The following is a 25,542-nucleotide window of genomic DNA, read 5'->3' on the forward strand; positions in this document are numbered from 1 at the left end:
TTAACACCACTGAAGACGTAAGAAAAATGTGAAAGGGAAACTTGTAAACTGACTACATCCTATCTACTACATTGAAATCTATTTTTGTCCTTATATTAAGGCTTTAGGAAAACATCTATACTTGTCATAAGACTAAGGTTTTCTGGAAGTTTTGACAATTCATGGCTTCCTAGAAAATGCCTCTATTTCTTGACCTCGCACAAAAGACCCTTTTTTCAACCTGGCCTTAAATTACCTTTGGCCTTTGGCCTTTGGCCTTAAATTATCTTTGTCTCTGTCCATACCACCTCACTTCTGCCACACAGCAGTGGCTGTGTGTTCCCCACCACCCCAAGTGTCCAAGTGTCTCCCAAACACATCCTGAAGATTTACTCAAATGAATATTCTGGAATATTCTTTCCTCTTTTCTCCACTTGGCCCTTCCAAGCCCACCTAACTTCCATTTTATCTTCGTGATTTCCCTGGTCCGGAAAAGTGCCGTGAAAATGGGAAACATGTCTATCTTACTGGATGCTGAGTTTCCAGCATAAGCACAGAGCCTAGTATAAAGAAATACCCCTTTCTCTGTATTCTCAGAGTCTAGGTGCATCTATCCACCTACCTCGTGCTGCTGAAACGATTTCTCAGTGACCCTCCTTCCCCAGTAGACTGTGAGTTCTTGAAGGCAGGAATTGTATCTTTATCACATAGTAATGTGCCATACATATCTGATAAATCTTGATGAACTGAAAATACACTCTCCAATCTCCAGACATTCAAAGTCTTCAGGAAAAATAAAACATTCAAACAATTTCCTAAAATACCATGTGGCAAAAGCTGTAAGTGAGGTGTGTACAAAGCATTATGAGAATTCTGACATATAATGAGAATTCTAAATAACCTTGGAGGTTATTTACCCTGGAATCTTCTTAGACACTTGACAGTTGATCTGTCCCTTGAAAAATAAGGGTAAGGTCACCAGTTAAACAATGAAAAGGATTCTACGCTGAGGGAATCTGGCACCTAGACAGAAACTGAGAGGGTAGGGCCATTAGCACTCCAACAGGCCTGGTGTGGCTTGAGTGTGGGGTTCGTGGCAGGGAGTGGCTGGCAGGAGGCTGGACAAATAGGCTGAGCCTGCCGGGCCTCCTCACCTGGACTTTATGACTTGAGCAAGAGAATGACACAATCAGATTTGTATTTTGCTCTGCTCGCAACACCTTCTTCTGCCCTGCCCCCTCCTAACATCCATGTTTACCATGTGAGAGAGTTGATCAAAGTCAGAGGTATGATGTGTGGACAAAGGCCAAAGGGACCTGAATCCTCATGAGAATCGACTTGAGACCCACACTGTGTTCTCACCAGTAAACCACCAGTCAACACCAGTGCTATGCAAATCACACGCTGAAGCAGATGTGAAGAATGTGGTAGAACCGATAAAGCTGGTTTCTTTGGAAAGTCGGCAGCATTCACACGAACATTCCCCACCTCCGTGAAGCCCTCACTGATTTTTCGCAGCCCAAAGAAAACTCTCCTCTGAAAGTCTCTGGAGCACTTAATTTTGTGCTTAGGACAGTTTGCACATTTTTTCTTGCATTGTGGTTGCTTTGTCCTCATTCCCGGTGTCACCTTTTCTCTCTGTCTCATTTTAAAAGCTTGTGTCTAAAACAAAGCAGCTTTAAGAGACACCTTGGGAGCAAAATAAGGTATAAATAAATCAGCAACAAATCTCATTCGATTTTAAGTTAAGATGAATTGTTAGCTTTTATGTTTCAAGAAGGTGAAGTCACTTAGAATTATTTTTTATATCTATCTTGCGTTTGTTTTCTCACAGAACAGAGATATATTTATTTCAGCAAAATTCTAAATAAAACTCCAAAGAAAGAAAAATACTTGACACTCACTGAAACACAATTTTGTGTAGAAAAAAGTGAACAATAATTAGCGTAAGTACAGTAACTTATAAAGATGGGTTGATAGTTTAATGGGGGAAAATACTCAAAGAAACACACAAATATTGTGAAAATACAACATCCTTGCCACAGCACATGAGAACATTCCATAAAAAATTAACAATTTCTGTATGGACATTTAATTTTTCAGCCCTCTTTAAATTTATATTCTGAAATCTTGATATTCTATTGCAATGTACAGAGTAGCCATTCTCTCATTCCACAGACCTAACACAAGCAATTGAGAGGAACACGTCCTGTTACACAGATACAGCGCTTCAAGGCTAATATTTAATCTTAATTGGCATAAAGTTGAGTGCAAATAAAATCATATTTTTAGCAGCTTAGAAAATTCCCGGTGGGGGAGCATTCACCTCTTAACCCTTATGGCTTCCCCAGAATATGAACGTTGGCCATTCAACCCTACTGAGAACGACCAATGCTGATTTTGCCATTTGTTACACGGGGAGTGTCCATGAGAGATGGTTTCAGCAACTATGCAAACGAACCAACAGCTTTTACACTTGGAAAGTTTCCCTTAGGTTGATTTTTTTTTTTTTTTTTTTTTTTTGAAAGCAGGGCCTGAATGTCAGTCACAACTGGATCGTACCTCACCGCTTCTTTGATCGTGGATGCTTCTTTGATGCTCACACATCAGCCACGGTAGGTTGCTTTCAAAGGCAGGCCAGAAGCCAGGGATGAGGAATCTCTTAAATCAAGAGCTCCCCTCCAGTAATAATTTTATTTTCACTGATTTGGGAAGGAAGGGAGGAGGAAGGGAGGGGAGGGAGGGAGAGAGAAATAAGGGAGAGAGGGAAGGTCGGGAGGAAAGAAGAAAGAAGGAGGGAAGAAAAAGAGAAGAAGGAGACAGCAGGAGCCATCTGATTTCAAACCTGGTGCTTTCTACTCTCCGCCAAGATTTATTCTCCAAACAAACAGAAGCAGGAGAGCTACTGGCCAGAAAGGATTTTGTCTGAGCTTCATCAATCCCTCGAATTGCCTCTCTTTTTCTTAGACATCTGTTCCCCGTGTAGCCAAGGCCTGGGGTCGCTGCTTTGGAGAACAGCGTGGCTCCGGGGGCCCAGGACTGGGCACCGGGTGCTGGCAGGGGGAGGGGAAGAATACCTCCCGGGTTTGAAGCACCTGCCTCTGCCCCGTGTCTAGGTTTCGCTGGCCCCCAGACTTGGGCTGTCCTTAAGCCTGGATGACCCCTGCGGTCTGGGATGCGCTGACAAAATCCGGGCAGGTGAACACTGGTTGACCATCTTACACGATCTCTTCCCGACCAACCCCTCAGCAATTTTTCTATGGCCCCTGCATCTTCCCACTGAACAGCTCAAGGATCGGGGTGTGGCGGCTGCACGTTGGAAAGAGGGGACCACCTCAGTCACTGTACTCTTCTCTTTCCCTTGGATGGGGGAATTTCTCATACTGGTTGGCCAATTTCCATTTGCTGTGCTGATTTTTGAGGAGTGCGGCCAAGGAAGTCTTCCGGGTGATGTTTCTAGATATTTCCCGGCTCTTGGCCTTCCTGGTGGGGGAAGAGCTTTGGACTAAGGGATACACCGGAAAAATGGGCCTGCCCCGAGGGGCTTCCAGGAGCTGCCATATCTCCCCAGAGGTATTACTGGCCAGATACTGCCACGGCTTCTTCCCGCTGCTGTCCCGGATGTTCACCCGAGAGGCCAACCTTTGCACTAGCAATTTGATGACCCCCTGGTGACCATGGATGGCTGCAAGGTGCAGAGGGGTATATCCACAACTGGACTTCACATTGACATCAAGGGCAATCCCTGCTTTCCGGGTGCTGGAGACGAAGTCCTGAAGGGCCCCGAGGTCACCGTGCTTGGCTATCCAGTGCAAGGCCGTGTACCCCGTCAGGAAGTCTCTGCGCAGAGCCAGCTGGGGGTCCTCCCAAAACAAGGTCAACACCTGAATCCAAGAGCCACTGGCAAGCTTCACAATCCATTCGTGCTCCCTGGCATCCAGGGGGACCACAGATGACTTGTGCTCAGAAGGTCTGTGCGGGACCACGGCTGCAGACTCCTCCCCAGCCGGGGCCCAGGGGGCGTGTGGCCGACCCCGCGCAGCAACAGAGGCCTTAACGCCCGCAGGTTTGGGTATCAAAGCAGCATCCACTCTTGGGCTGGGCACTTCTCCTGCCTTGGAGGGTCTCCGGGCCCGTGGTGGGCGACGGGTCCTTTTCAGCAAGTCCTGCTCAAGATGCTCCTCATCGGAAGAAGACAGTCTGGCTCGCCCTGCCTGAGAGCTCCTCCTGAGGGATCTCCTGAACTTGGGAGCTGGCCAGGGCAAAGACTCCTGGGGGTGGCCTGCAAGGCCATTAGCCTCCGCGGAGCCCTGCTGAGAGCGGTGACCGTCGCCTCTGCTCCTGAGGCCCTGAAGGCTCTTGCCGGGACTTCCCTCCTTGGAAAGGCCTCCCGCTGCATTCCTGAGCTTTCTCCAATCTGGGGTTCCCAGAGCAACCTGCAGCCCCTCTTCGGAACCCCCGGGAGACTCTTTGGGCCCACTGCTGCTCTCCTCGCTGCCGTGGCTTTCTTGGTCCACAAAGTCGTCCAGGTCTTGCAGGGACAGCTGACAACGAATGCTGCGGAAAACCGCCGGTGGCGGGTTCTCGGGACGGGGCTCCGGCACGACAGGAAGGACAGAAGGAGACGCCAGAGCGGGGTCTGGAGGCTCGGAGTTAGGTTCCCGGACCCAGAGGCTCGGCCCCGAGGGTAGCTGGAGGAAGCTGTCCGGCAGCACCGACCAGGCTCGAGTGGGGCCGCGGTCCCGGGCCTCGGGTATCTGGGGGTGTCTGGCCACCCACTCCCAGGTGCGCTGCCGCTGCTGCTGCTGGGTAGAGTCGTGCACCGAGTCCGGGGTCAACAGCTCCGGCGGGTCTCCCGGGGAAACCGGGCGGGACAGGGGGGCCGGCGGGGAAGCCCGGCTCCCGGCAGCCTCGACAGCTGCAGGAGGCGAGCAGGGCGCTGCGGACCCCGGGGCGCGCTCGGCGGACGCGCCTTCCGGCTGCCGCCCCGGAGCCCCGCGGTCATCCGGGGCCGGCGGGCCGCGCGCCGGCTGTTCCCCCGCGGGGCTGGGGCCCGGGGCTGCTCCGAGCACGGGCTCCCCCGGCAGCCCCTCCAGGCTGTCCTGCAGGCATTCCCCGCAGCAGCGGCCCCGGGCCTCCGCGGCGCCGCACCTCGCGCCCCGCCCGTGGCCGGAGCCGCCCCCCCGCCCGCCGCCTGCCGGGGCCGCCTCCGGGGCGCGTCCGCCGCCACCTGAGCGCGGGGCCTGCGGTGCGGCCGCCGCGGGCTCCTCCTCCGGCTCCCGCTCGCGCCGCCGCCGCCGCTCTCCCCCGAGCGCGCCTTGCGGGGCGCAGGACGCAGCCCCCGCTGCAGGGGCGGGCGCGGGCGGGTCTCGGGGTCGCTGCAGCCCCTCCTCCCCCACAAGGTCCCTGTACCTCCTCTTGAGCACCACGTACTTGGTGCCGTCGGGGTCCTGGCGCACTGCGGCGACCGAGTTGACGAAGCCCTTGAAGAGCTCGCGGCGGCGCTGCTGCTGGCCGGGGGGCGCGGCGGGGTCCCGCAGGAAGTGCTTGAAGTGGCTCAGCAGGGCGGCGTTGGTCACTCTTCCCCCGGCCTGGCACAGAAAATCCAGCAGGGCCTCCTGGCTCAACTCTCGGGCCATCCCTGCCTCGTCGCGTCCCGGCCCCGGGTGTCAGCGCTTCGCCCTTCCTGCGCTCCCCCCGGCCGGCCGAAGCCCCGGCCTGTCGTGTGTCACCTGCGCCCGGGGCGGCGCCACCCGCCTCCATCAGCCGCGGAGGGCGGCGCTGCTCGCGGCCCCCGAGCGCGCCCAGAGCCGCGCGGGCTCCCCGGTAAGACGCCTTCCCCGGGTCGGGCCCCCCGCACGCAGCCCGGGTGGCAGAGGGCGGCTCCGCGGGCCTCCCGCGCCGGGTCCGCGCAGCGAAAGTTGCCGGGATAGGTCGGAGTCGGCTTCACCTGCGCGCTGGCGACGCCTCCCCGGCTCTGGGGGAAGGGCCCGGCCCGCCTCCGCCTGTCCTTCCGCCCTCTGAGGTCCGCCCTGCGCTGCCGGCCCGGCCGGGGCGCGCGGCTGCGGGCCGGGGCGCGCGGGGGGCGAGTGGCCGGCGAGCCGGAGCCCGCAGCGAGCCGCTGCGCCGAACGCGCAGTCCCCCGGGCGCGGCAGACCCGGCAGGTGAGCGACCGGCCGCTCCTGGGGGTCTCGGCCACGCAGGAAGCGAAGGCGTGGACCGTCCGCGCCGGCCCCTCTCCGTGCTGCGTAAGTCCTGGCGAAAGCCGCTGGGTGGGGAAGGTGCGAATCCACTGGCGTTCTGCGGGCCCCGGAAAGGTGCCTTTATGACCGCTCTGGGCTAGGAATTTCGGATTCCCTAAGGCACTGTCGAGGTCGGGGGGACTCTGTGCATCCCGAACAGGCCTCTCTTCGTCCCGACCAGCCGCGGGGGCCGGTCCTCAGGCCCGGGCTGCAGAGAGCCAAAGGCACCCAAGTGTGTACCGAAAAGAGAAATTAACTCTGAAAGTTACCGGTTGGCTTCGGCCTTTCCTCTTCCTAGCAATGGTGTCACGTTAAGGAGAAATCGGTTTGACTCCTGATTCCCCAGCGCTTTAAAGGAACAAGAATCACGCAGTGAAGGTATTTGTTTCCTGGTGGTAATTTTTATTTCCCCCAGAGTTTGTGAGCAGAAGAGATTTTCGCAGGGTCCCTTCTGTGTTGGCTTGAGTGGTGGTGTCTTTTCTCTCCGAATGTGAGGTCCCCCCCACCCCCCATCCCCACCCCCCTGGCACCTTGGAAGTGGTTAAGCATATTGCAGTCTTGCCTGGTTTGACCCCACTGACCCAAACCTTAGAATGGCCGCTTGATTCTCTTCCATTGGGAGTTTGGAAACTTCCTAATTCCGAGTCCATTTGTAGCCCAGAGCTGGCTTTGACGTTGGCCTCAAGACTCGGTGCTTTTCCTAACGGCTGCTTTCCCCTTTCCGCTGATCTGTCCACTTCTTGGTCCGGCCCTTTCTTTAATTGAGGTCTTTGAGTTGAGATCCTGTTTGACAGTCCCTTTTCCATGCCCAAGATTCTTTCATTGTTTTGTCTCCTTATGTTTATGGTTCCATGCCCTCCTAGGCAACCTTCCCTATCATAAAGTCTCTATTTTCTCCTGCCCTGTCCTGTCACTTTCCTCTCCTATACTCCCCCTTATCTTTTCCACTTTCCCTTCTGCTCTACTACTTTTGGTTGTTTCATGAGTCCCTGTCCTATGTGCTAAGGGAGGTTATTGAAAGTACGTTGGCCTGACAGTTGTCAACAAAGACCAAGACCAACCTTAGTGACCGCCACAGAAGCCACGTTCGCTGACCTTCATCTTAAGTCTCCAGTAGTCCCCTGGTAGTTTTCCAAGAATGAATTGGAATCCTTGGCTTTAAATTACCGAGGTCAGAACGAAGGAATGGGAAACATTTTTGTCTACTTTTAGGATTTTCTGTAATTCAAACCCAGTACTGGGTTGAGAGGGGGGATAGTGGTTTTCACCAAAGAGAAACATTAATGTCAAGCTTTTAGGATGGTTGTCAAAATAAACATTTTGTATTAAATTTTAGCTGCCTTTTGTGTTTATTTCCTGGTGTGGAGCCCTGATGGGACTGAGAGGCGTGTCCACACGTAGGGCAGGAGGGATTCCAAATGGAAAATTCAGGTGGGTATTTTGGAGGGGCAAATGGAAAGAACCTCCCTGCTCCCTTTGGTATTTTTCAAAACTTCTGGTTAAAAAGGGCTCTTGGGGCAAGGAGGGGTGATGATACAGACTTCTTCGAGCACTTGAAGGGACTGGGAGAAAGAAAGGGCTCATCAAGGCGTGGTTGCTGGAATCAGCTTATCTCTAGTTAACGCTGCAATGAGTAGGTCTGAAAAGCAGAAGCAGGAAAAAGAAGAAAAAAAAAATCCCGTTGCTTTAGATTCCCAGTTGCACAAGGGTTTAGCTCCCAGACCTTCTCTCCTCTTTCTCTCTCTTGTCCCAGGTTATAGGATGGTAACATAGAATGTTCTTCACCTTACCTCAGGGAGCACTTTTATACCTCTCTTATGTAAAGTTCATTATTTCCAAAAATATTTATGGAGCAGCCATGCCGTTCTGGCACTACTAGAAATGGATCTAAAGAAGAAAGCTTGCTGGTGAGCTCACTGTGCATTGGGAGCAACAAACAAGAGAACTGGCATGAACCTGAGATGTGCACCAGATGCTGGAGAAGCTGAGGGAAACTGGAAGGACCCGGGCTTAGCCTGGGGGATCAGGGCAGTTTTCCAGTAAGAGGCAACTTTGCGTAGAAGGGATGAGGAAGAGGCAGAGGAAACATTGTGCAAAAGCACAGAGATTTGGCTCAGTGTGGCATATTTGGGGAACTAACTGCGAATAGAACTACTTGGCTTTAAGGAAGACAGTGTGTGTGGACAGGCTGGAAAGGAGACTGGGGAAGTAGGGCAGACTCAGAAAATGAGGGCCTGGAGCATGGGGTGGGGGGCAGGCTTTGAAGAATTGTGGGGAAGGTGGTGACCTGACCCTATTCATACTGTAGAAAGATCATCCCGGAGGCAGTGCTGGTTTGGAATCATGACCCATATTAACAAGTAAAAATAGTACACTGCAGAACAGTAGTGTATTTAACCGAAGATGCCGTGGGTGGTAGGATACATTTTGGTTTCCGAGATGTTAAATATTGGGGGGGGTACCTCTTAAGGTAGAAGAAATACAGGGGCACCTGGGTAGCTCAGTTGAGCCTCGAGTTCTCGATTTCAGCTCAGGTCATGATCTCAGGGTGGTGGGATTGAGCCCCACATCGGCTCTGAGATCAGAGTCTGCTGGAGACTGTCTCTCTCCATCTGTCTCTGCCCCTTCCCCTGCTGGCGTGCATGCACACATGTGCACACTCTCTCTAAATAAATAAATAAAATCTTTAAAGAAAATAAAATAGAAAAAATACAGCATGCTTAATATCATATTTTTAGGGGGAAAAAAGAGGTTTATTTGGGAGTAGGATTTGAGGACTGAACGGGGGTGACTTTTTTTCTTTATAACCTTACAAACTTTTTGGCTATTTCACAATGAGAGTATATTACATTTTAGTTTGAAAAAGACAATAAAGGGGCACCTGGGTGGCTGAATCGGTTAAGTGTCTGCCTTTGGCTCGGGTCATGATCCCGGGGTCCTGGGGTTGAGCCCTGTGTGTTGGTCTCCCTGCCCAGTGGGGCACCTGCTTCTCCTCCCTCTGCCATTCCCTCTGCTGTTCTCTCTCTCTCTCAAATACATAAATAAATAAATAAAAATCTAAAAAAAAAAAACAGGAAAGAAAAAGACATAAATGAGTAACAGTGACAAAGAGAGAAACAATATCAAATCTTTAGAGTGGAGGAGAGAGATGGCGTTCCCAGCAAGGAGAATAGTCTAGAAGTTATTGAGATGATCTGGAAAAGGATTGCTAAAGGTCTGACTTCAGTAGCGTCAAACAAAGGGAGAGGAACGGGTGGACTGAAGAGATAGCGGGTAGGTAAATTCAGCAGGATTTGGAGCCAGAGGAGCTGGGGTGGGGGGTTGGGAGGGGGGACGGAGAAGGGAGAGGAACAGCTTGGCTTCTCTCCTGCAGTGAGCCTGAGTCACTGGATGGATGTTGGTTATCATCTACAGGGATAGAAAGGACAGAGGAGTCAGTTTTGGAAATGGGGAAGATGACAAATTTGGTTCAGTGCCTGTTCAGGTTGAAGTGCCTCTAGGCCATGAAAACAGGAATATCCAGAAACCAAGATAAGGTTTGAGGTTGCAAGAAGGTCTGAGATTAGCATATGTAAATGACCATCCCTCGGAGCCCTAGGCAGTGACAAAATTGCTTAGAGAGTGTACAGGCAGCGGTAAGGCGAGGAGGTGGAGGGTGGATCCTCATTTACCAAAGAGAAAGAGGGAAAGAGACGTGTTGGGGAGACTTAGAAGGAGCTGCCAGAGGGGAAGGGGAACCCCAGTGAGTGGGTGTGACAAGCTGAAGGAAGATCTTTCTAGAGACGACGCCAAGTTTGATAAGAAGTGAAATGTGACCTTGGCCTGTTAGGTCCCTGGAGCCTGGTCTGGAGGAGTTTCAGAGTGTAGTGGGGACGGAAGTCAGGCCTCAGGGGGGTGAAGAGTGTGTGGGTGACAGACGTGGCCACGAAAGGCAGGAGAGATATCTAGACACGGAGAATATCAGGTCATGTGATCTAAGGTTAGTTGGTTGGTGCCGGTCGTTTCAAGAGATAATGATCAAGTCTGTGTGCTTAGGGAAAACCGCCAGGAAAAGATAAGTTGAAGACCGGGAGGAGAGAGTAAATAATTGATAAATTAGGAGTTGGGTGTGGGGCTAGAGTCCAGAGTTCAGCTAGAGAGATTCCCTGGAGCCGGACGGGACAGAGCTACTTTTCCTGTTGAGAATAGAAAGGGGGGAAAAAACCCAAAAAACTGTTACATTAACTGGAGGGCTAAGAGATGGGAGGAAAGGTTTGAGGAAGTCTTGGTGGGGTTGAAAAGCAGGTGCAGTGGGAGTAGTGACTATGAGAGCTGGAAGGTTGGGCTAGTGTGAGCAGAACATCAAATATTCTTAACGTCTTGGGGCTGAAGGTTTCCAAAATGGAGTCACATTGAGGATATGATTCAGAGTGTGACCATGTGGATGTAGCATCGTGGAAAGGAGAGCACTGTAAACATTGGGGAACCATGCGGGGGTGCCGAGTGACACCCTGAAGTCATCTAGGATAGAGAGGACACCAAGATCATCTTGGGAAATGCCCAGCATTGTGGTGTGAGTAACACGGAGGGCAACTCTCTGGGAGGACTCGCTCTGCTCATCAGCAGATACACTCAGCTGTGTGGTATAGTGATCACATGGGCGTGTCACATTGCAGATCACGCACCTTCATCTGATCCTCAGAGCTAGTATGGGGAGAGTGTAGGATAGGGACGAAAGCAGCTCTCCTCGCTATTCATGGGATTGTGTTGCTTGTAGGATGTGTTCTGATGTGTTTATTCTTTATCTTCAGTCCAAACCTCCACTGGGGATGTCCAGTGGGATCTGCATCCAAGAAGGCGGGACTGCCCAGTGTCAATCATCCAGGTGGGTAGGGAGAGCTCTAGGGGAAACCAGAGCTAAAGTGAACCTTACAAAGGCACTGAGAGTAAACCAGGGTGCCCTACCACTACCCTCTCTCTTTCCCTCCCTGTGTCGAGAGCTCTAGAAAGAGAAGCAGAGTTCCATGACCAGTGCCCAACATGCCCACCCCCCCCAACCCTCCCCCCCCCCCCCCCCCGCCCCGGCCTTGTCTGCCGGTTGTGATCACAGTAGACATGAGTACGACAGACACAGGAGTGAGGTTAATTTCAGGGTCTGGACTCAGGTCCAGCTTCCCCTCCCCAAGTGGAAAATCTCCTCCCGTGGCCAACTTTAGAAGGTACGGATTTGGATTTGTTAGAGGAGTCAGCACATTTTCTAAATATATCCTGATTTTACATGTGGGAAAGCCAAATCTCAGAATTTGGTTTGTGGAACTGATGTGCAAATCAAGGTGACTTCAAACGTAGCACTTTACACCAGGGTCATAACCTTTCCTCAACTCTGTGAAGTATTTGACGCACTGGACCGTTTTTTCCCTTTGAAATCCCTGTCTTGGCTCCATTACTCTTTCCTGGTTCTCTTACCTCCCTGACCCTACTTTGAGTTTCCTTTGCTCTTCTTCCCGTTTTTTTCTTCTTTTCTTTTCTTTTTCCCTTTTTTTAAAAATTTCTTTTCAGCTTAACAGAACTTCCCGTTTTTTCTTTTCCCATTCTCTGCTCATTCGCCGTGCCCCTACTTCAGTTACTTTGACTGTGCTCCCGAGTTCACGTACCACTTCTATTCTTATGATTTCCAGACTATACATGAAGTCCACTTGGAGACAGCAGAGACTTCCAATCGATTAGTCAGGTCTTGGCTCTGCCTCCGAGTATTTCTTTAAACTTGGCCAATTTACGAACGCTTCAGACCTGAGTCTCCATTTGGGCAGTGAGGAAGTCGACTAGATGATTCTGGAGTTCCTTCCAGTGCTCACATTCGAAGTCTAAACCCGCTGCTACTTTTAATGATCTTAATAGTAATAATGACATTTATTGCCTGTTCTTTGCCAGATGCGGAGCCAAGTACTTTAAGACACATTAATATATTTAATTCTCCTAACACATTCCTGTGAGGTAGGAGCTATTTTAAGGCTGATTTTGCAGTTGTGGAAATGAAGATCCAGAAAATGTCATTTCTTGCAGGTTTATAACCAGTAAGTAACAGAGCCAGGATCCCAGCCCGGATGATTTTAACCCGCAGCCGACATCATTGAGCCTCTGCTGTGTACTCGACCGCTTCCCTTCGAGGACCCTGCTTCCTGTCTGCTCTCCCACTGCTGCCTCCCCCAAAACACGACTCCTCCTGAACCTCTCTGCCCTGAATCTGCATCCTCTTCGTCTCTTTACTTCCACTGGTTTTGCTTCCTGGAGCAAAACAAAAACAAACCCCAAATGAGCGCCTTGCCGGGCACTGCCCATCCTCCAGTCGCTGCTCTCGCTCGTCCTCGTCTTCCCGCATCGGCCACCCCCTGCCCCCCGCAGCCTTTCCTGACCATCTCGGAGAGATCCGTGTCGCACCTCCAGGCATCTCCAGGCATCTCTGTTTGGGGGCAATCAAGTTCGAGATGCCCACTAGACATTGACGTAGAGATGGCAAGCGGGCAACGGAATGTAGAATTCAGAGCGGAACGTTCAGAGCGCCTGCCACTCGCTATCAGGAATCACTTCCACGTTTACCCATTTTTGTGTGGCCTCTGGCGCAGAACAAGGACTGCATCTTGTTCGCCATCAGCCGCGAGTCCGCTGTGCGGAGGACTCAGAGTGACACAGACTATCAGCTTCCCGGGCAGCTGTGACACATCACCACAGCCTGGGTGCCTGAAAATAGCAGAAATTGATTCTCTCATCTGGAGGCTAGACATTGGAAATCGAGGTGTTGGCAGAGCAGCACGCCTTCCGGAGTCCTTAGGAGTCCGGAGTCCGTCCAGCTCGTGGTTAGGATCCACGTTCCCTGGCTGCTTCGGCTTGTGGCCGCGTCTCCCCCGTCTGGGGCTCTGTCCTCACAGAGCCTCTTCTTCTTCTACGTGGCTTCTCTTCTTCTGTCTCTTACAAGGATATTTGTCATTGGTTTTGGGGTCTACTCAGATTTTCCAGGACAGTCTGGTCATAGCATCCTTAATTTAATTACATCTGCAGACCTTCATCGTTTTATAGATAAGGTCACATCCACAGGTTATATGGATCTGGAAATATCTTTCTGAGACCCATCCTTCAACCCACTACACAGGGGAACAGGAAGTAGTTCTGGAATGTCTTTCTCCAAACCCACCCAATTTCCTTTTATTTTGGCTGACTTAAATTTCAGCTCAGTTGCTCCCAATTAAGGGAGCCACGCCTCTAGGCCCAGTACATGCCCCTCCTATAATAATAGTTACTACGTATTCAGCACTGTTTTAAGGGTTTTATGTGTGGAACTCACTTAATTCTTGCTACAACTCTATGAGATGGGGTTATTATTATTATCCATATTTTACTGAATCCTAATATTCTGTTTTATTGTCCCTCTTCCCCAGTAGACCTTCTCCAGGCCGTCGACCAAGACTTAGTCATCTCTCTGTCCCCAGCAAACACCCTTGCACATCCAGACTCTTTGTAAAGGCTGGTGGGTTGAATAGAAGACTGAACAAGACCGAGGCAGGCCAAAGACCAAGGAGGGTTTTGAGTATCTTTTTAAGATATTTTATCTTTTAGATCACAGATGTCCAGTCGTTTTAAAGCTGAGAAGCCATAGGAGGAACTTGTCTTTCAAATTACCGTGTCTTTTGGAGGAATCTCATCAAATACTGTTTTAATTATCACCTTGACATCGGTCACTCCTTCCGAGCCTTCCTCTCGAGCTCTAGTCTCACATTGCCAGCTTTTTGCTGTGTCTCTCCAGGCCCCGGTTCAGCAGGTCCAGACTGGCCCTCGTTATCCTTCCTTCCCCCAAAGTCACTCTTCCTATATTGCCAAGTTCACAGGCATCCTGACTAGACCCCTGGCATCAATCCCAGATGCTTCCCTCACCCTCACTGCTCGTGAGTCAACAAGTCCTATTGACTCGGTCTCCTGAAGTTTATCTCAAATTCCTAGTCTTCCCTCTTCAGCTCCCGTCCGGCCGTCCACTCTGCTCCTTATCAAGAAGCCTGAGAACTAGATCTGATCATGCCATTGTCATGTTAAGCAATAACAAAAAACCACACGACAACTCTGCCATGGTTCTTCATTGCTTACAAGATCGGGGTCTTTGAGGTCTACCTCTGAAGACCAGCCTTTCCTCCCTCTTCATTCACTCAGCAGGTGCGTATCCAATGCCTGCGGGGTATCTGGTGCTGCGCTCCCTGCATTTGTACACCAGTGAGCGACATGCCCCCCCCCCCCACGGAGGGGCATGGGGGTTCCTACTTGGTCTGCTCCTGTTGTAGGCAGTAAGGGCCACTTAGTGCCCTAAGGGAAGATGTGAAACTGGTAGGGTGGACGGCGGCGTCCTTACCTCCCTGCTTTCAGTGTATACCCTAACCGTATTGCTATTCGTACGCTTTTTGAGTGGATTTACAGATTATATTATCTCATTTTAAATTACTCTTCACCAAGAGGGCAAATGATTTAAACGAATTCTCAAAAGAAACTACAAATTAAAGATAATACTAAATTTTAAGCCTAAGGGACCGGGATTACACCTAGTAAGAGCTTTAAGCAGCTTTAGACTTCAAACAGTAGGCGTCTAACCACATCTGACCGGAACTGGCCCTCACATTGAAGGTCATCGTAAAGAACATTTGAAATGGGATGTATATTCTCCATTTTAAATGATGAGCTTCTCCTTAAGTGCGAATGGGGGGTTTGAAGTGTTAGTTGATAATAGTGTTAAAAGCCATCGTGATTAATAATATCTTTTTTTTTCTTTTTTGGCAACGTACACGAAGACCTGATGTGACTGTAATTTTTGTGTTTATAGAAGGATGGTTCACAACATTCCGAAGTACAGTATCATGCTTTTATGAGCTCTCACAACCTTTCCTAAATGTCTCTCTCCTAGAGAAAGTAAAGCCTGCAGCCAAGCAAAAATAAGTTTCTCAGTTTCAGACTGTTAGACAGTCCAAAGTTAGAAAATAAATTCATGAGGTTTCAGTTCTCGCTGTTTCTAACTACTTAGCGCTCACCACGGTCATGATTAGCAATATCCTTTATTTTTTTTTTTAAGTCTAGTGAGTATTTTTTTTTAAGATTTTATTTATTTATTTGTCAGAGAGAGAGAGAGAGAGAGAGCCCAAGCCCACAAGAGGGCAGGGGGAGCATCAGGCAGAGGGAGAAGCAGGCTCCCTGCTGAGCAGAGAGCCCGATGCGGGGCTCAATCCCAGCATCCTGAGATCATGACCTGAGCCAAGTGCAGAAGCTGCACCGACTGAGCCACCCAGGCATCCCATGGTTAGCAATATCTTTACAATTGCTTATTTTTTCCTTATAATTTATATTTATGTTTGTTTTTATAATGTACATTAGTACAGTAGCACTGCGTATAGTTTTTTAAAAATAATTTTGCTTTATTCTTATTATGACGATAATACATGTTCATTATGGAAAACTGCATATAGTTTTAAATAAATAAATTGTCCTGGGCTACTTGTCATTCCCTAAGCCTGTTGCATTTTTTTCCTACAGTTTTGTGTTTTAGTTACTGTTTTTTGCAGTCTGGCTTCTCTTTTCTCCATTTGGCAGGGTCCTGATGATTGTTCAAGATTTCTCCATCATCCAGAGTCACAAATAACCCCTTTCCTCTCTATTCCCTTAGAACTTACCTCTATTATGTGCATCTCCCCTTGGGTTATACTTACCTTGTTAGCATCTTCCTAGTGGAGTGTGATCTCCAGAAAGGAAGAAATCATTCTTAGTCATCGTTTGTCCCTAATGCCATACGGCTGCTATCAGAGGGTGTTGTAAGTGTTAATTGAATTTAATCATCTCAAAACATCATTATCTTAACTCTCAGACCAGTGTGAGATATAGAGAAACCTATGAGATCTAAAGAAACAAGAAACAGAGGGCTACAGATAAAGCAAGAGCCTTAATTTCAGACAATATTTTTTGGTTTTTGTTTCTTTTGTTTTAAGAGTATTTATTTATTTATTTATTTGACAGAGAGAGAGAGATCACAAGTAGGCAGAGAGGCAAGCAGAGAGGGGGGGGGTAGGCAGGCTCCCCAGTGAGCAGAGAGCCCGATGCGGGGCTTGATCCCGGGATCCTGAGATCATGACCTGAGCCAAAGGCAGAGGCGTAACCCACTGAGCCACCCAGGTGCCCCTGTGTTGTTTTTTCAGACAACATTTTATAAGGATGCTTCTCAAGGTATGGTCTGTAGATCCTTCTGACAGACTGAATTTAACAAACGTCTGTCTTCATTCGTGACATGGGGAAGATGTGTAATTCCATAGATTTTTATTTGTGCAGGCAGCTAAGGGCTACTTAGTGATCTATTAAATGAGTTATTAAAATCTGATGTTTATAAACCACAGTTGACACATATCTACAGAGTGCTAAAGATTCTATTTTGGTTCTCTACTGAAAATCCTGGCAGCCAGGAACATGCTTGGCAAATGCACATAGGCATCCGGATCGTTGGCGTCCCCTCAGATCTCAAAAGGCCAATTTCTTACGCATCATCACCAGTATATTGAGGTAGCTGAGGTTCTGGTTACCGTTCTTGCTTATTAGTCATATATTGCCATTGGTTTAGTTTCATCATTATCAGTGGTTCTTGGTTCATTCCTCTGTTGGTGTCTCAGCTGGATAGCTCCAGACCTGGGCTCTGGAGGCCGTGTCTTCTGTGTGTACTCTGTGAACTTGGGAAAGCTATTTGATTTTCCTAAGCTTCAGTTTTCTATCTCAAAAAGAGGGGGAGGTGGTAAGAGTCAGAGGACTTACCTTGTTGGTATCATGTGGGGAATCAGTGAGCTGAGGCGTGTGGACTATTTTCATGGGATGGTGCCTGGAACACAGTGGATGATTATTAATTAGGATTCGTTTCAGCTAAGTGTGACAGAAAACCAGTCACAGTGACTTAATAAGATAAAAGTTTCTTTCTTTACCCGTGACGTCAGGCAGCCCAGAGTTGGTATGATAGTGTGCAATCATCCTATACCCATGTTCCTCCCATCTTGTGCCACCATTTCTCAGGTGGGATTCCCATGTCACAGTCTAGCGGGCTGTTCCAGCACCATCCATCACATCTGCATTCCAGCTGGCGGGAAGGAAGAGTAGACCCATGCCAGGCCAAATAAAATCTCTTCCCTGGTTTTTAGGAACTGGAACTAGGGCAACAAAGCAAACGCATATACAAACAAGAAGCAGAAACAGATCCCACAAATACAGAGAACAAACTAATGGCTGCCAGAGGGGTGGGGGGCGGGATGGGTACAACCAGTGAAGGAGAGTGGGAGATACAGGCCTCCAGTTAGGGACTGAATAAATCATGGGTGTAAAAGGTACCGCATAGGTATTATAACAGCATCGTATGGTGACAGATGGCAGCTGCCCTTGGGATAATCGTAGCATAACTGTAGAGACTTGTCAAATCACTATGTTGTACACCTGTAACTTATGTAACATTGTGTATCAACTGTACATCACTTTTAAAAAAATGGAGCTAGAGGAAGAATTTCAATTCTTGCTGGGCGGAGAAATAATATCCAGTGTTCTTCACATACTACTGGTAGGAACGTAAAATGGTGCTGCTACTTTGGAAAACAGTTGGCCAGTCTTCGGAAGGTTAAATATAGAGATACCATGTGCTATAGCAACTCTGCTCCTACTCATCTATCCAAGAGAGACGACAACGTGGTCAAATAAAATCTTGTACCTGAGTGTTCATGGCAACATTGTTCATGATAGCCAGAAAGCAGTAATAGCTCCAGTGTCCATCAGCTGACAAATGGATAAAAATACGTGATTTCTCCCAACGGAATGGAATATTACTGCTCAGTAAAAAGGCATGAAAGAATGATTCACGCTACGTGGACGAGCCTTGAAAATAGCACAGCAGTCGAGAGAAGCGAGTCACAGAGACCATATACTGTATGATCCCATTTATGCAAAATGGACAGTATAGGCAAATCCATAGGAACAGAAAGTAGGTTACTGGTGGCTGGGGGAGGCGGGAATGATGAGTTACTGCTAATCGTATGGGGAAACTGAGTCCAGTCACATAGCTGTGATGTAATCAGTCATATCTGTGCAATAATGACCAAAGAGGTCCAGAGAGCTCCCAACCTTTCCCATTTCAGACCTGGTCTTATGTGTCTCTTGTGTTTGGCTGATCCTGAGCTGTAGCCCTTATAATAAAACAGTAATTGAAAGTATAGTGCCTTCATGAGTTCTTCGAGTTATTCCAGTGAATTTTGAAACCTCAAGGGGAGATCCTAGAAAGCCACAAATTTGTAGTCAAGGTGGTTCTATGAAGCATAGGTAGCCGTCTGGGCTTGCAGCTGGTGTCTCAGTGGGGGTGGTCTTGTGGGACTGAGCCCTTAACCTGTGCAGCCCACACAGTGTCGGAGGTGAATGGAGTTGTTAGGCGCCCATTTGGTGCTGGAGATTGTTGGATTGCTCTGGGGAAGGAGGCATTTACTCAGTGAGCCGCGGTCTAAAACGTCTGAGAACACTACGGGGCAGTACTTAGTACAAAAGCACCAAACCTTGCACACAGGGAGAAGGAAGTAATTGTGCCACTTTGGGGGCACTTCTTCAAGTGAGAGAGAAAAGTGTTGACTTTTTAGAGTTGAATTGTACTTTACAATACAAATGTTTACCGAGGGGTACTTTTCAAAAGACACTTCTCTTCTTATCAGCTTTTTCAAAGATACAGAGGCCTGTTTACCCAAAATTATCTAGTGGCAGATGGGTCTGAAAGTGAAAGGATGAAATTAGAGCTCGTTTAGTGATATGAGTAGATACATTTCCATCAGGAGGAATTTCCCCATATCTTGAAAAAAACAAACAAACCTGCTGCTATCCACGTAAGTCTGAATGCAATATATATTTGTTCAGGAAGTATTTTATTCCATTGATGCTGTTGGGAAAATGGATTATGTCCCTACTTGCTTCACATCCTCCGCGCCTCTCTGATCTCCTCCTTTCGTACCCCCACCCCCCACTCCCGGACAGGGAGAAGGACATTCGTAGAAATTAATATTGACGATGACAGAAAGGCTCCAGAATTTTAAAGGGACAAGAAACAGTTCATTATGAAAAAAAAAACTGCATCACTCTAAGCTTCAAAGCAAAACATGAGGCATCATGTAAACTAAATATTTATAAAATGAATATAAATAATGAGAGGACTTTTCAAAATAGTCACTGCAGAAACAGGGCAGAAGATAGCTAGTCAGTGTATGTGAACACAGGGTCGGTCTTACGAGGAATCGTGTTATCATATGTGTAACTGATCTTAATCAGAATCTCCACATAAGGCATTAATTCATAAGTAAAAATTTTAATGAAAGGTTTGTCTCCCCCCTGGACACAAGCAGTGGTTTTCTTGTTATTTCAAAATGAGAATATTTACTTCATTGAATTAGTTCCTCAAATCATGATAAAAATGGTATGACATTTTTTCTCATTTTATTTTATTTTTAAAAAAATTTTATGTATTTATTTACCAGAGAATAAGCGAGACAGAGGGAGTGAGGAAGAAAAAGAGAGCACGAGCACATAAACAGGGGGGCGACAGGCAGAGGGAGAAGCAGGCTCCTCGCTGAGGAGGGATCCCCATGTAGAGCTCGATCCCAGGACCCTGGGATCATGACCTGAGCTGAAGGCAGAGGCTTAACCGACTGAGCCACCCAGGTGTCCCATTTTTTTCTCATTTTAAAAGATTGCAGTTACAGTCTTATGATGGATCTTTATAGGTTGCCCTTGTGTTAGAGAAAACATCTTCTATTACTTTCCTAATATTTTAAAACTACAGGAGTCTCTGTTCATAGCACCTTGAGGAAATGGTGAACGTGAATAAAATTATGGAGATAACTTTTAGTTTGCTAATTGAATAACACTTTAGTTCATCCAAAGTGGTTCCTAGAGACTGTGACAAGTAAGTAGTTCATTTATTTTTAATTGCTAATTTAATTTCAGCTTCTTTTATTTAGGAAGTGACTTCGTAGGAGAAAGTGTTAGGCAAGCAGAAATAATCAAGTATGTCACCATCTTTTAAGATTCCTCAAGGCAGAGCTCATGATACTGTTTAGAAGAAACGAGGGCGTACTGTCATTTTACCTTTCAAAGGTAATACGTATTATATTCATGATAGAAATACATATGTATCTTTTTATTTTCTTAATGAGCTAAATACATTTACAGAAAGAGCTGTGCCTCATTGTGGGAGGAGCACTGTATGGAAATCCAAGGTGTTGCTTCTAGGTCCTGCTCTGAAACCAGCCAGCTCCTTAATCTCGACACTTCTAAGATAGTGTAGCTTTCCTGATTCCTGGGGAACAGACTCAAGGGTCTCTAATGTACTTCTTGGCTCCAGATTTCTGTGATGAGTTCCCTCATCTTCAGGGTGTGCCTACAACGTTCACAGGCTGTAGGAGTAGTAACGGGCGTGGGATTGTGATCACACTAAATGGATCCCTGATCCGCCCCTTACTTGCAATGTAACCTCGGGTGGGTAACCTTTCTGAATTCCAGCTTATTCACTTCAAGTCGGGTTAGTAATACCGTAACAGACACGGTTGATGCCATGGCCCATTGCCCTCAGCCCACCGCCACTGCCCAGGACAGCTCCCAGGCCCCGTCCGTTGCCCACGTCTGGGCCTGCCTCCATCTCCTTCACTGCCCCTGGGCTTTTTCTGAGGCACAGGACCTTGCACAGCCCAGAAGTACAGGGAGTTCATGTCCCCCAGGTGCAAACCTCCGCCAGTGAGAGACAGACACTTCCTGACTCTCAGTAGGGCAGTGCGGGACACAGTAACAAGTTCCTCAGTGTGTCTCCAACTAGATGGAACCCCCGTTCCCCACAGTGGTGACCAGCTCATTAGTCAGCCCTGCGCTGGCTCGTCTGGCCTGCCTGTCTCACTTTCCCACCCTCTGCTTTGTGCTTCCTGGGATCACCTCCCAAATAGTCTATTTGCACAGTTTCTAGTCTCAGGTCTTACTTTGGGAATCCCATTCCAGAACTGCTGTGATGATTAATTGAGAGCATGTGTATAACACCTACGAGATGCTGTAGTAAGATCCTGACAATAGCAATTACTGTTATATCTGACAACTGAAACAGAATTTCATGGTTCTAGGCGATGCTTAGATTGCGTTTCTGCGGTTAAGCCAACACTGACATCTTGCTAAAGCATATTGACATGATTTTATGAGGTTATCTACAATGCATAGAAAATGTTATAAGTGGCGAATCTTTAGGTATGATTAAAAATGTGGTAGAGAGGGAGGGCCTGGCTGGCTCAGTCAGTAGAGCATGTGACTCTTGGTCTCAGGGTTGTGAGTTTTTCAAGCCCCACATTGGGTATAGAACTTACTTTAAAAAAGGAGGAAAAAATCTGATACAGAAAAATAATATTTGGCAAGGATTTTTTGCCTTTTCTGATCCCTTTCTCATTTCTCCTTTTCCTTGTGTTTCTATATTGAGGTCTAAGTTTTACTTCTCTATGAAATGTCATAAGTTGAGTACTATTTCCTTGAAGAAATAAGTAGAAGAGCATTACTAATACAGGAAACAGCTCGTGTATAAATACAAATCTTTTGAATCTATTCAGTGATTCCACAAGTGTTTAATCATGAAAAGGTCATTTATTTGACCTTATCGAACATGACAATTCTACCAAAGAAAGCTAGAAACTTTATTTCTTCCAGTAGTAGGATTGAATTTCTTTAACTACTTCTTAGTCTATATCTTTGTACCCCTGAAACAAATAATACGTTTATGTTACTTAATTGAATTTAAATTTTTAAAAATGCTAGAAACTTTGTATTTCTTTCAGTACTAGGATTGAAATTCTGTAATTATTTCTTAGTCTGTATCTTTCCTAGACGAGTGTATTTAACAAGCATGCTGTTGTCCCTGTCGGTATGTCCCTATTCAATTTAAAATGCATTCTTGGGGCACTTGGGTGGCTCAGTGAGTTAGGTGTCTGCCTTCAGCTCAAGTCAGGATCTCAGGGTCCTGGGATTGGGCCCTGAGTCAGGGTGGGGGGGAATCCCTGCTCCATAGGGGATCTGCTTCTCCCTCTCCCTCTACCCCTCCCCACCATTCTCTCTCTCTCAAATAAATAAATAAAATCTTTAAAAATAAATAAATAATACATACATACATACATACATAAAATGCATTCTTGGGGGCGGCGGGCGCCTAGATGGCTCACTTGGTTAAGTGTCCAACTCTTGATCATGGCTCAGGCTTGATCTCCGGGTGCTGAATTCAAGTCCCACAATGGGTTCTAGCCAGGCATGGCGCCTACTTAAAACAAATAAAATGGATTCTTGGCTTATCTGGTAGTTCTAAAAAATGATGAAATGGAATAGAATGAATCTTGTAACAAGCAGCTGCAGAGATGTCAATACAACAAGTTCTTTTTTTTTTTTTTTAAGATTTTATTTATTTATTTGACAGCCAGAGATCACAAGTAGGCAGAGAGGCAGGCAGAGAGAGAGAGGAGGAAGCAGGCTCCCCGCTGAGCAGAGAGCCCAATGTGGGGCTCGATCCCAGGACCCCGGGATCAGGACCTGAGCCGAAGGCAGAGGCTTTAACCCACTGAGCCACCCAGGCACCCCAATACAACAAGTTCTTAATTACACATGCTAACTGAAAAGACCACTGCAGGAGTTCTGGATTTATCAGAACAGACTTAAATTCTCTCGGCTTGCTTCAAGACCAGAAGGGCATCCCTTGGGCAGAGCCAGGTATGTGCAAAGGGTATAATTTTTCTTCCGTTTTTTAAATTTTATTTTTATTGATATATAATTGACATACAATGTTGTGTCCATTCAAGTTGTACAGTGTGTTGATGTGATGCATTTATACGTTGCAACATGATTACCATCATAGCCTTATCTAACAGCTCTCTCATGTCACAGAATTATTTCTTTTTTGTGGTGGAAACAATTAAGATGGAACTCTCAGCAACTTCTATGTTTAGTTTACGGTATTGTTGTATATAGTTACTGTGCTGTGCGTTAGCTCTCCAGGACCTATTTATCTACTGGTTGCAACTTTGTACCCCTAAACAACATGTCCCCAGTTCCCCCATCCCATGGTAACCACCGTTCTGCTGTTTTTACAAGTTTGGCTTTTTTAGATTCTATGTAGAAGTAACATCATACAGTATTTGTCTTTGTCTGTCTGACTTATCTCACTTAGCGTAATGCCCTTAAGGTCCATCCATGGGTTGCATATGGCAGAATTTGCTTCTTTATCATTGCTGAATAACATTCCACTATGCGTATTTACATGTCCTCTTTATCCATTCCTCCACTGGTGTACACTTAGATTGTATCCACAACTTGGCTATTTTGAATAATGCTGTGATAAATATGGGAGTGCAGATATCTCTTTAATATCCGATTTTCATTTCCTTTGAAGAAGAAAGAAGGGAAGGATACCCAGGAGTAAAATTGCTGGAACATATGGTAGTTCTGGGTTTTGTTTTTTTTTTTAAAGATTTTATTTATTTATTTGACAGAGAGAGAGATCACAAGTAGGCAGAGCATCAGGCCGAGAAAGGCAGGGAAGCAGGCTCCCTGCTGAGCAGAGAGCCCGATGCAGGCCTCAATCCAGGACCCTGAGATCATGACCTGAGCTGAAGGCAGAGGCTTAATCCACTGAGCCACCAGGCACCCAGTAGTTCTGTTTTTAAGGAACAATTTGTCTTTATGAAGGGACCTGGGGATCCTAATATATTAGTAATGGGAGTACAAATTAGTTGATTCTTTCTGAAAAATAACTCTGTGTGTCAAAAATTTAAAAATATTCATACTCTTACACCCTGTAATTTCACTTCTAGGGACATCTCTTAAGGAAGTAATTAGAAATTTAGACACATATATGCAAAGAGGCTTACTGCGTTTTTTTATAATAGCAGGAAGGAAGAATGAAAAGAAAGGAGGAAAGAAGGAAGGAAAGAAGGAGAGATGAAGGAAAAACAGAAAAGAAAAATAAAAAAGTAGAAACAACCTAATATTCAATAACCAGGGAATGATGACAAAATATTGATGTACTCACATGATGGACTATTTTGTTGCCTGAAAGATAACTTCCTATATCTATAACATATCTTTCATGCATAAAAACTTCTATAATTCAAGAAAAATTAAGTACTCCCTATGGAAATAATAGGCAAATGATATAAGTAAAGGCAATTTACAGAGAAAGAAAATATTGGCTAATAAAAATATTTTAAAATTTCAAACACTAATTGTCACATAAATTTATATTAAAAAAACTAAAAACTGTCATTCTTTACTATGAAAATGGCAAATATTTTTAATAGTAATTGATACCCAATCATGATTTGTGGATGTGTTGAATCACTGTACTGTACATCGGAAACTAACAAACCACTGTATATTAACTTCACATAAAATCCTTAAAAAGAGTGATACCCAGTGATGCCAGGAGCATAGAGGGCCTTTTTTTTTTTTTTAAGATTTTTATTTATTTATTTATTTGACAGAGAGACAGATCACAAGTAGGCAGAGAGGCAGGCAGAGAGAGAGGGGAAGCAGGCTCCCTGCTGAGCAGAGAGCCCATTGCAGGGCTTGATCCCAGGACCCTGAGATCATGACCTAAGCCAAAGGCAAAGGCTTAACCCACTGAGCCACCCAGGCACCCTGTAAAGGGCTTTTCTGTAAAACATCAGTGTGCATCAAAAGCTTCAAAATGTGCAAAAAAAAAATCATAGCTTAATTAAGACTTCTTAAAATGTTCTTTGTAGGAACTTGTTTGAACCCCTGGTAGCTAGATATTGCATGAAAGGTAAAAAAGAAGTATGGGCATATTGCAATCTGAAAAAAGTTCATCTGAAAAGGCTACATGATGTATAATTCCACTTCTGTGACATTCTAGGAAAGGCATAAAATCTGTAAACAGATCAAGGGGTTCCGGAGGGGCTGAATGAGTATAATACTGAAGATGCTGGTGAGCCTGCTCTGCACGAGGCTGTAATGAATCATATATGTAATGACTACATGACATTATGCATTTGGCAAAACCTGTAGAACTTTACACATAAAGAGTGAACCTTAATGAATGCAAATTTAAAAAAAAAATTATTTAGGAGGTTGGGGATCCCAGGGTGGAATACAGAGTATGACAACGGAACCTAACTGTATTACAAATATATGAAATATCCTCATTGAAAAAGTGGGAGGAGAAAGGTGCTGACCTGAATAGCTTTGGAAATGAATGGAGTCTGTAGATTAAAGTGAAAAGAAGCTACACAATGCA

The 25,542-nt window shown here is 46.7% G+C and overlaps 2 protein-coding genes across 2 annotated transcripts in view; one reads left to right on the top strand and one right to left on the bottom strand.

Annotated features, from left to right (window-relative positions):
• Positions 1-1,936: 1,936 nt before the first annotated feature.
• On the bottom strand, positions 1,937-5,875 carry SOWAHB (sosondowah ankyrin repeat domain family member B). Its single transcript, XM_080831144.1, has one exon. It carries the CDS (start codon positions 5,616-5,618, stop codon positions 3,315-3,317), a length of 2,304 nt encoding a protein of 767 aa, XP_080687270.1. The 5' UTR covers positions 5,619-5,875; the 3' UTR covers positions 1,937-3,314.
• A 164-nt stretch (positions 5,876-6,039) lies between these two features.
• The window catches only part of SEPTIN11 (septin 11), a 123,411-nt gene continuing 103,908 nt past the window's right edge, over positions 6,040-25,542 (top strand). Inside the window, exon 1 of the mRNA XM_080831147.1 lies at positions 6,040-6,227. The gene's annotated coding sequence lies outside the window, so the exon portion shown is untranslated. The remainder of the gene's footprint in view (positions 6,228-25,542) is intronic.

The sequence above is a fragment of the Martes martes genome (genome assembly GCF_963455335.1).
Source record: "Martes martes genome assembly, chromosome: 2".
Taxonomy (NCBI): Eukaryota; Metazoa; Chordata; class Mammalia; order Carnivora; family Mustelidae; genus Martes; species Martes martes.

Bases quoted from the DNA above. Each gene is read 5' to 3' on its own strand.
- SOWAHB (XM_080831144.1), bottom strand. From the start codon at position 5,618: ATGGCCCGAGAGTTGAGCCAGGAGGCCCTGCTGGATTTTCTGTGCCAG.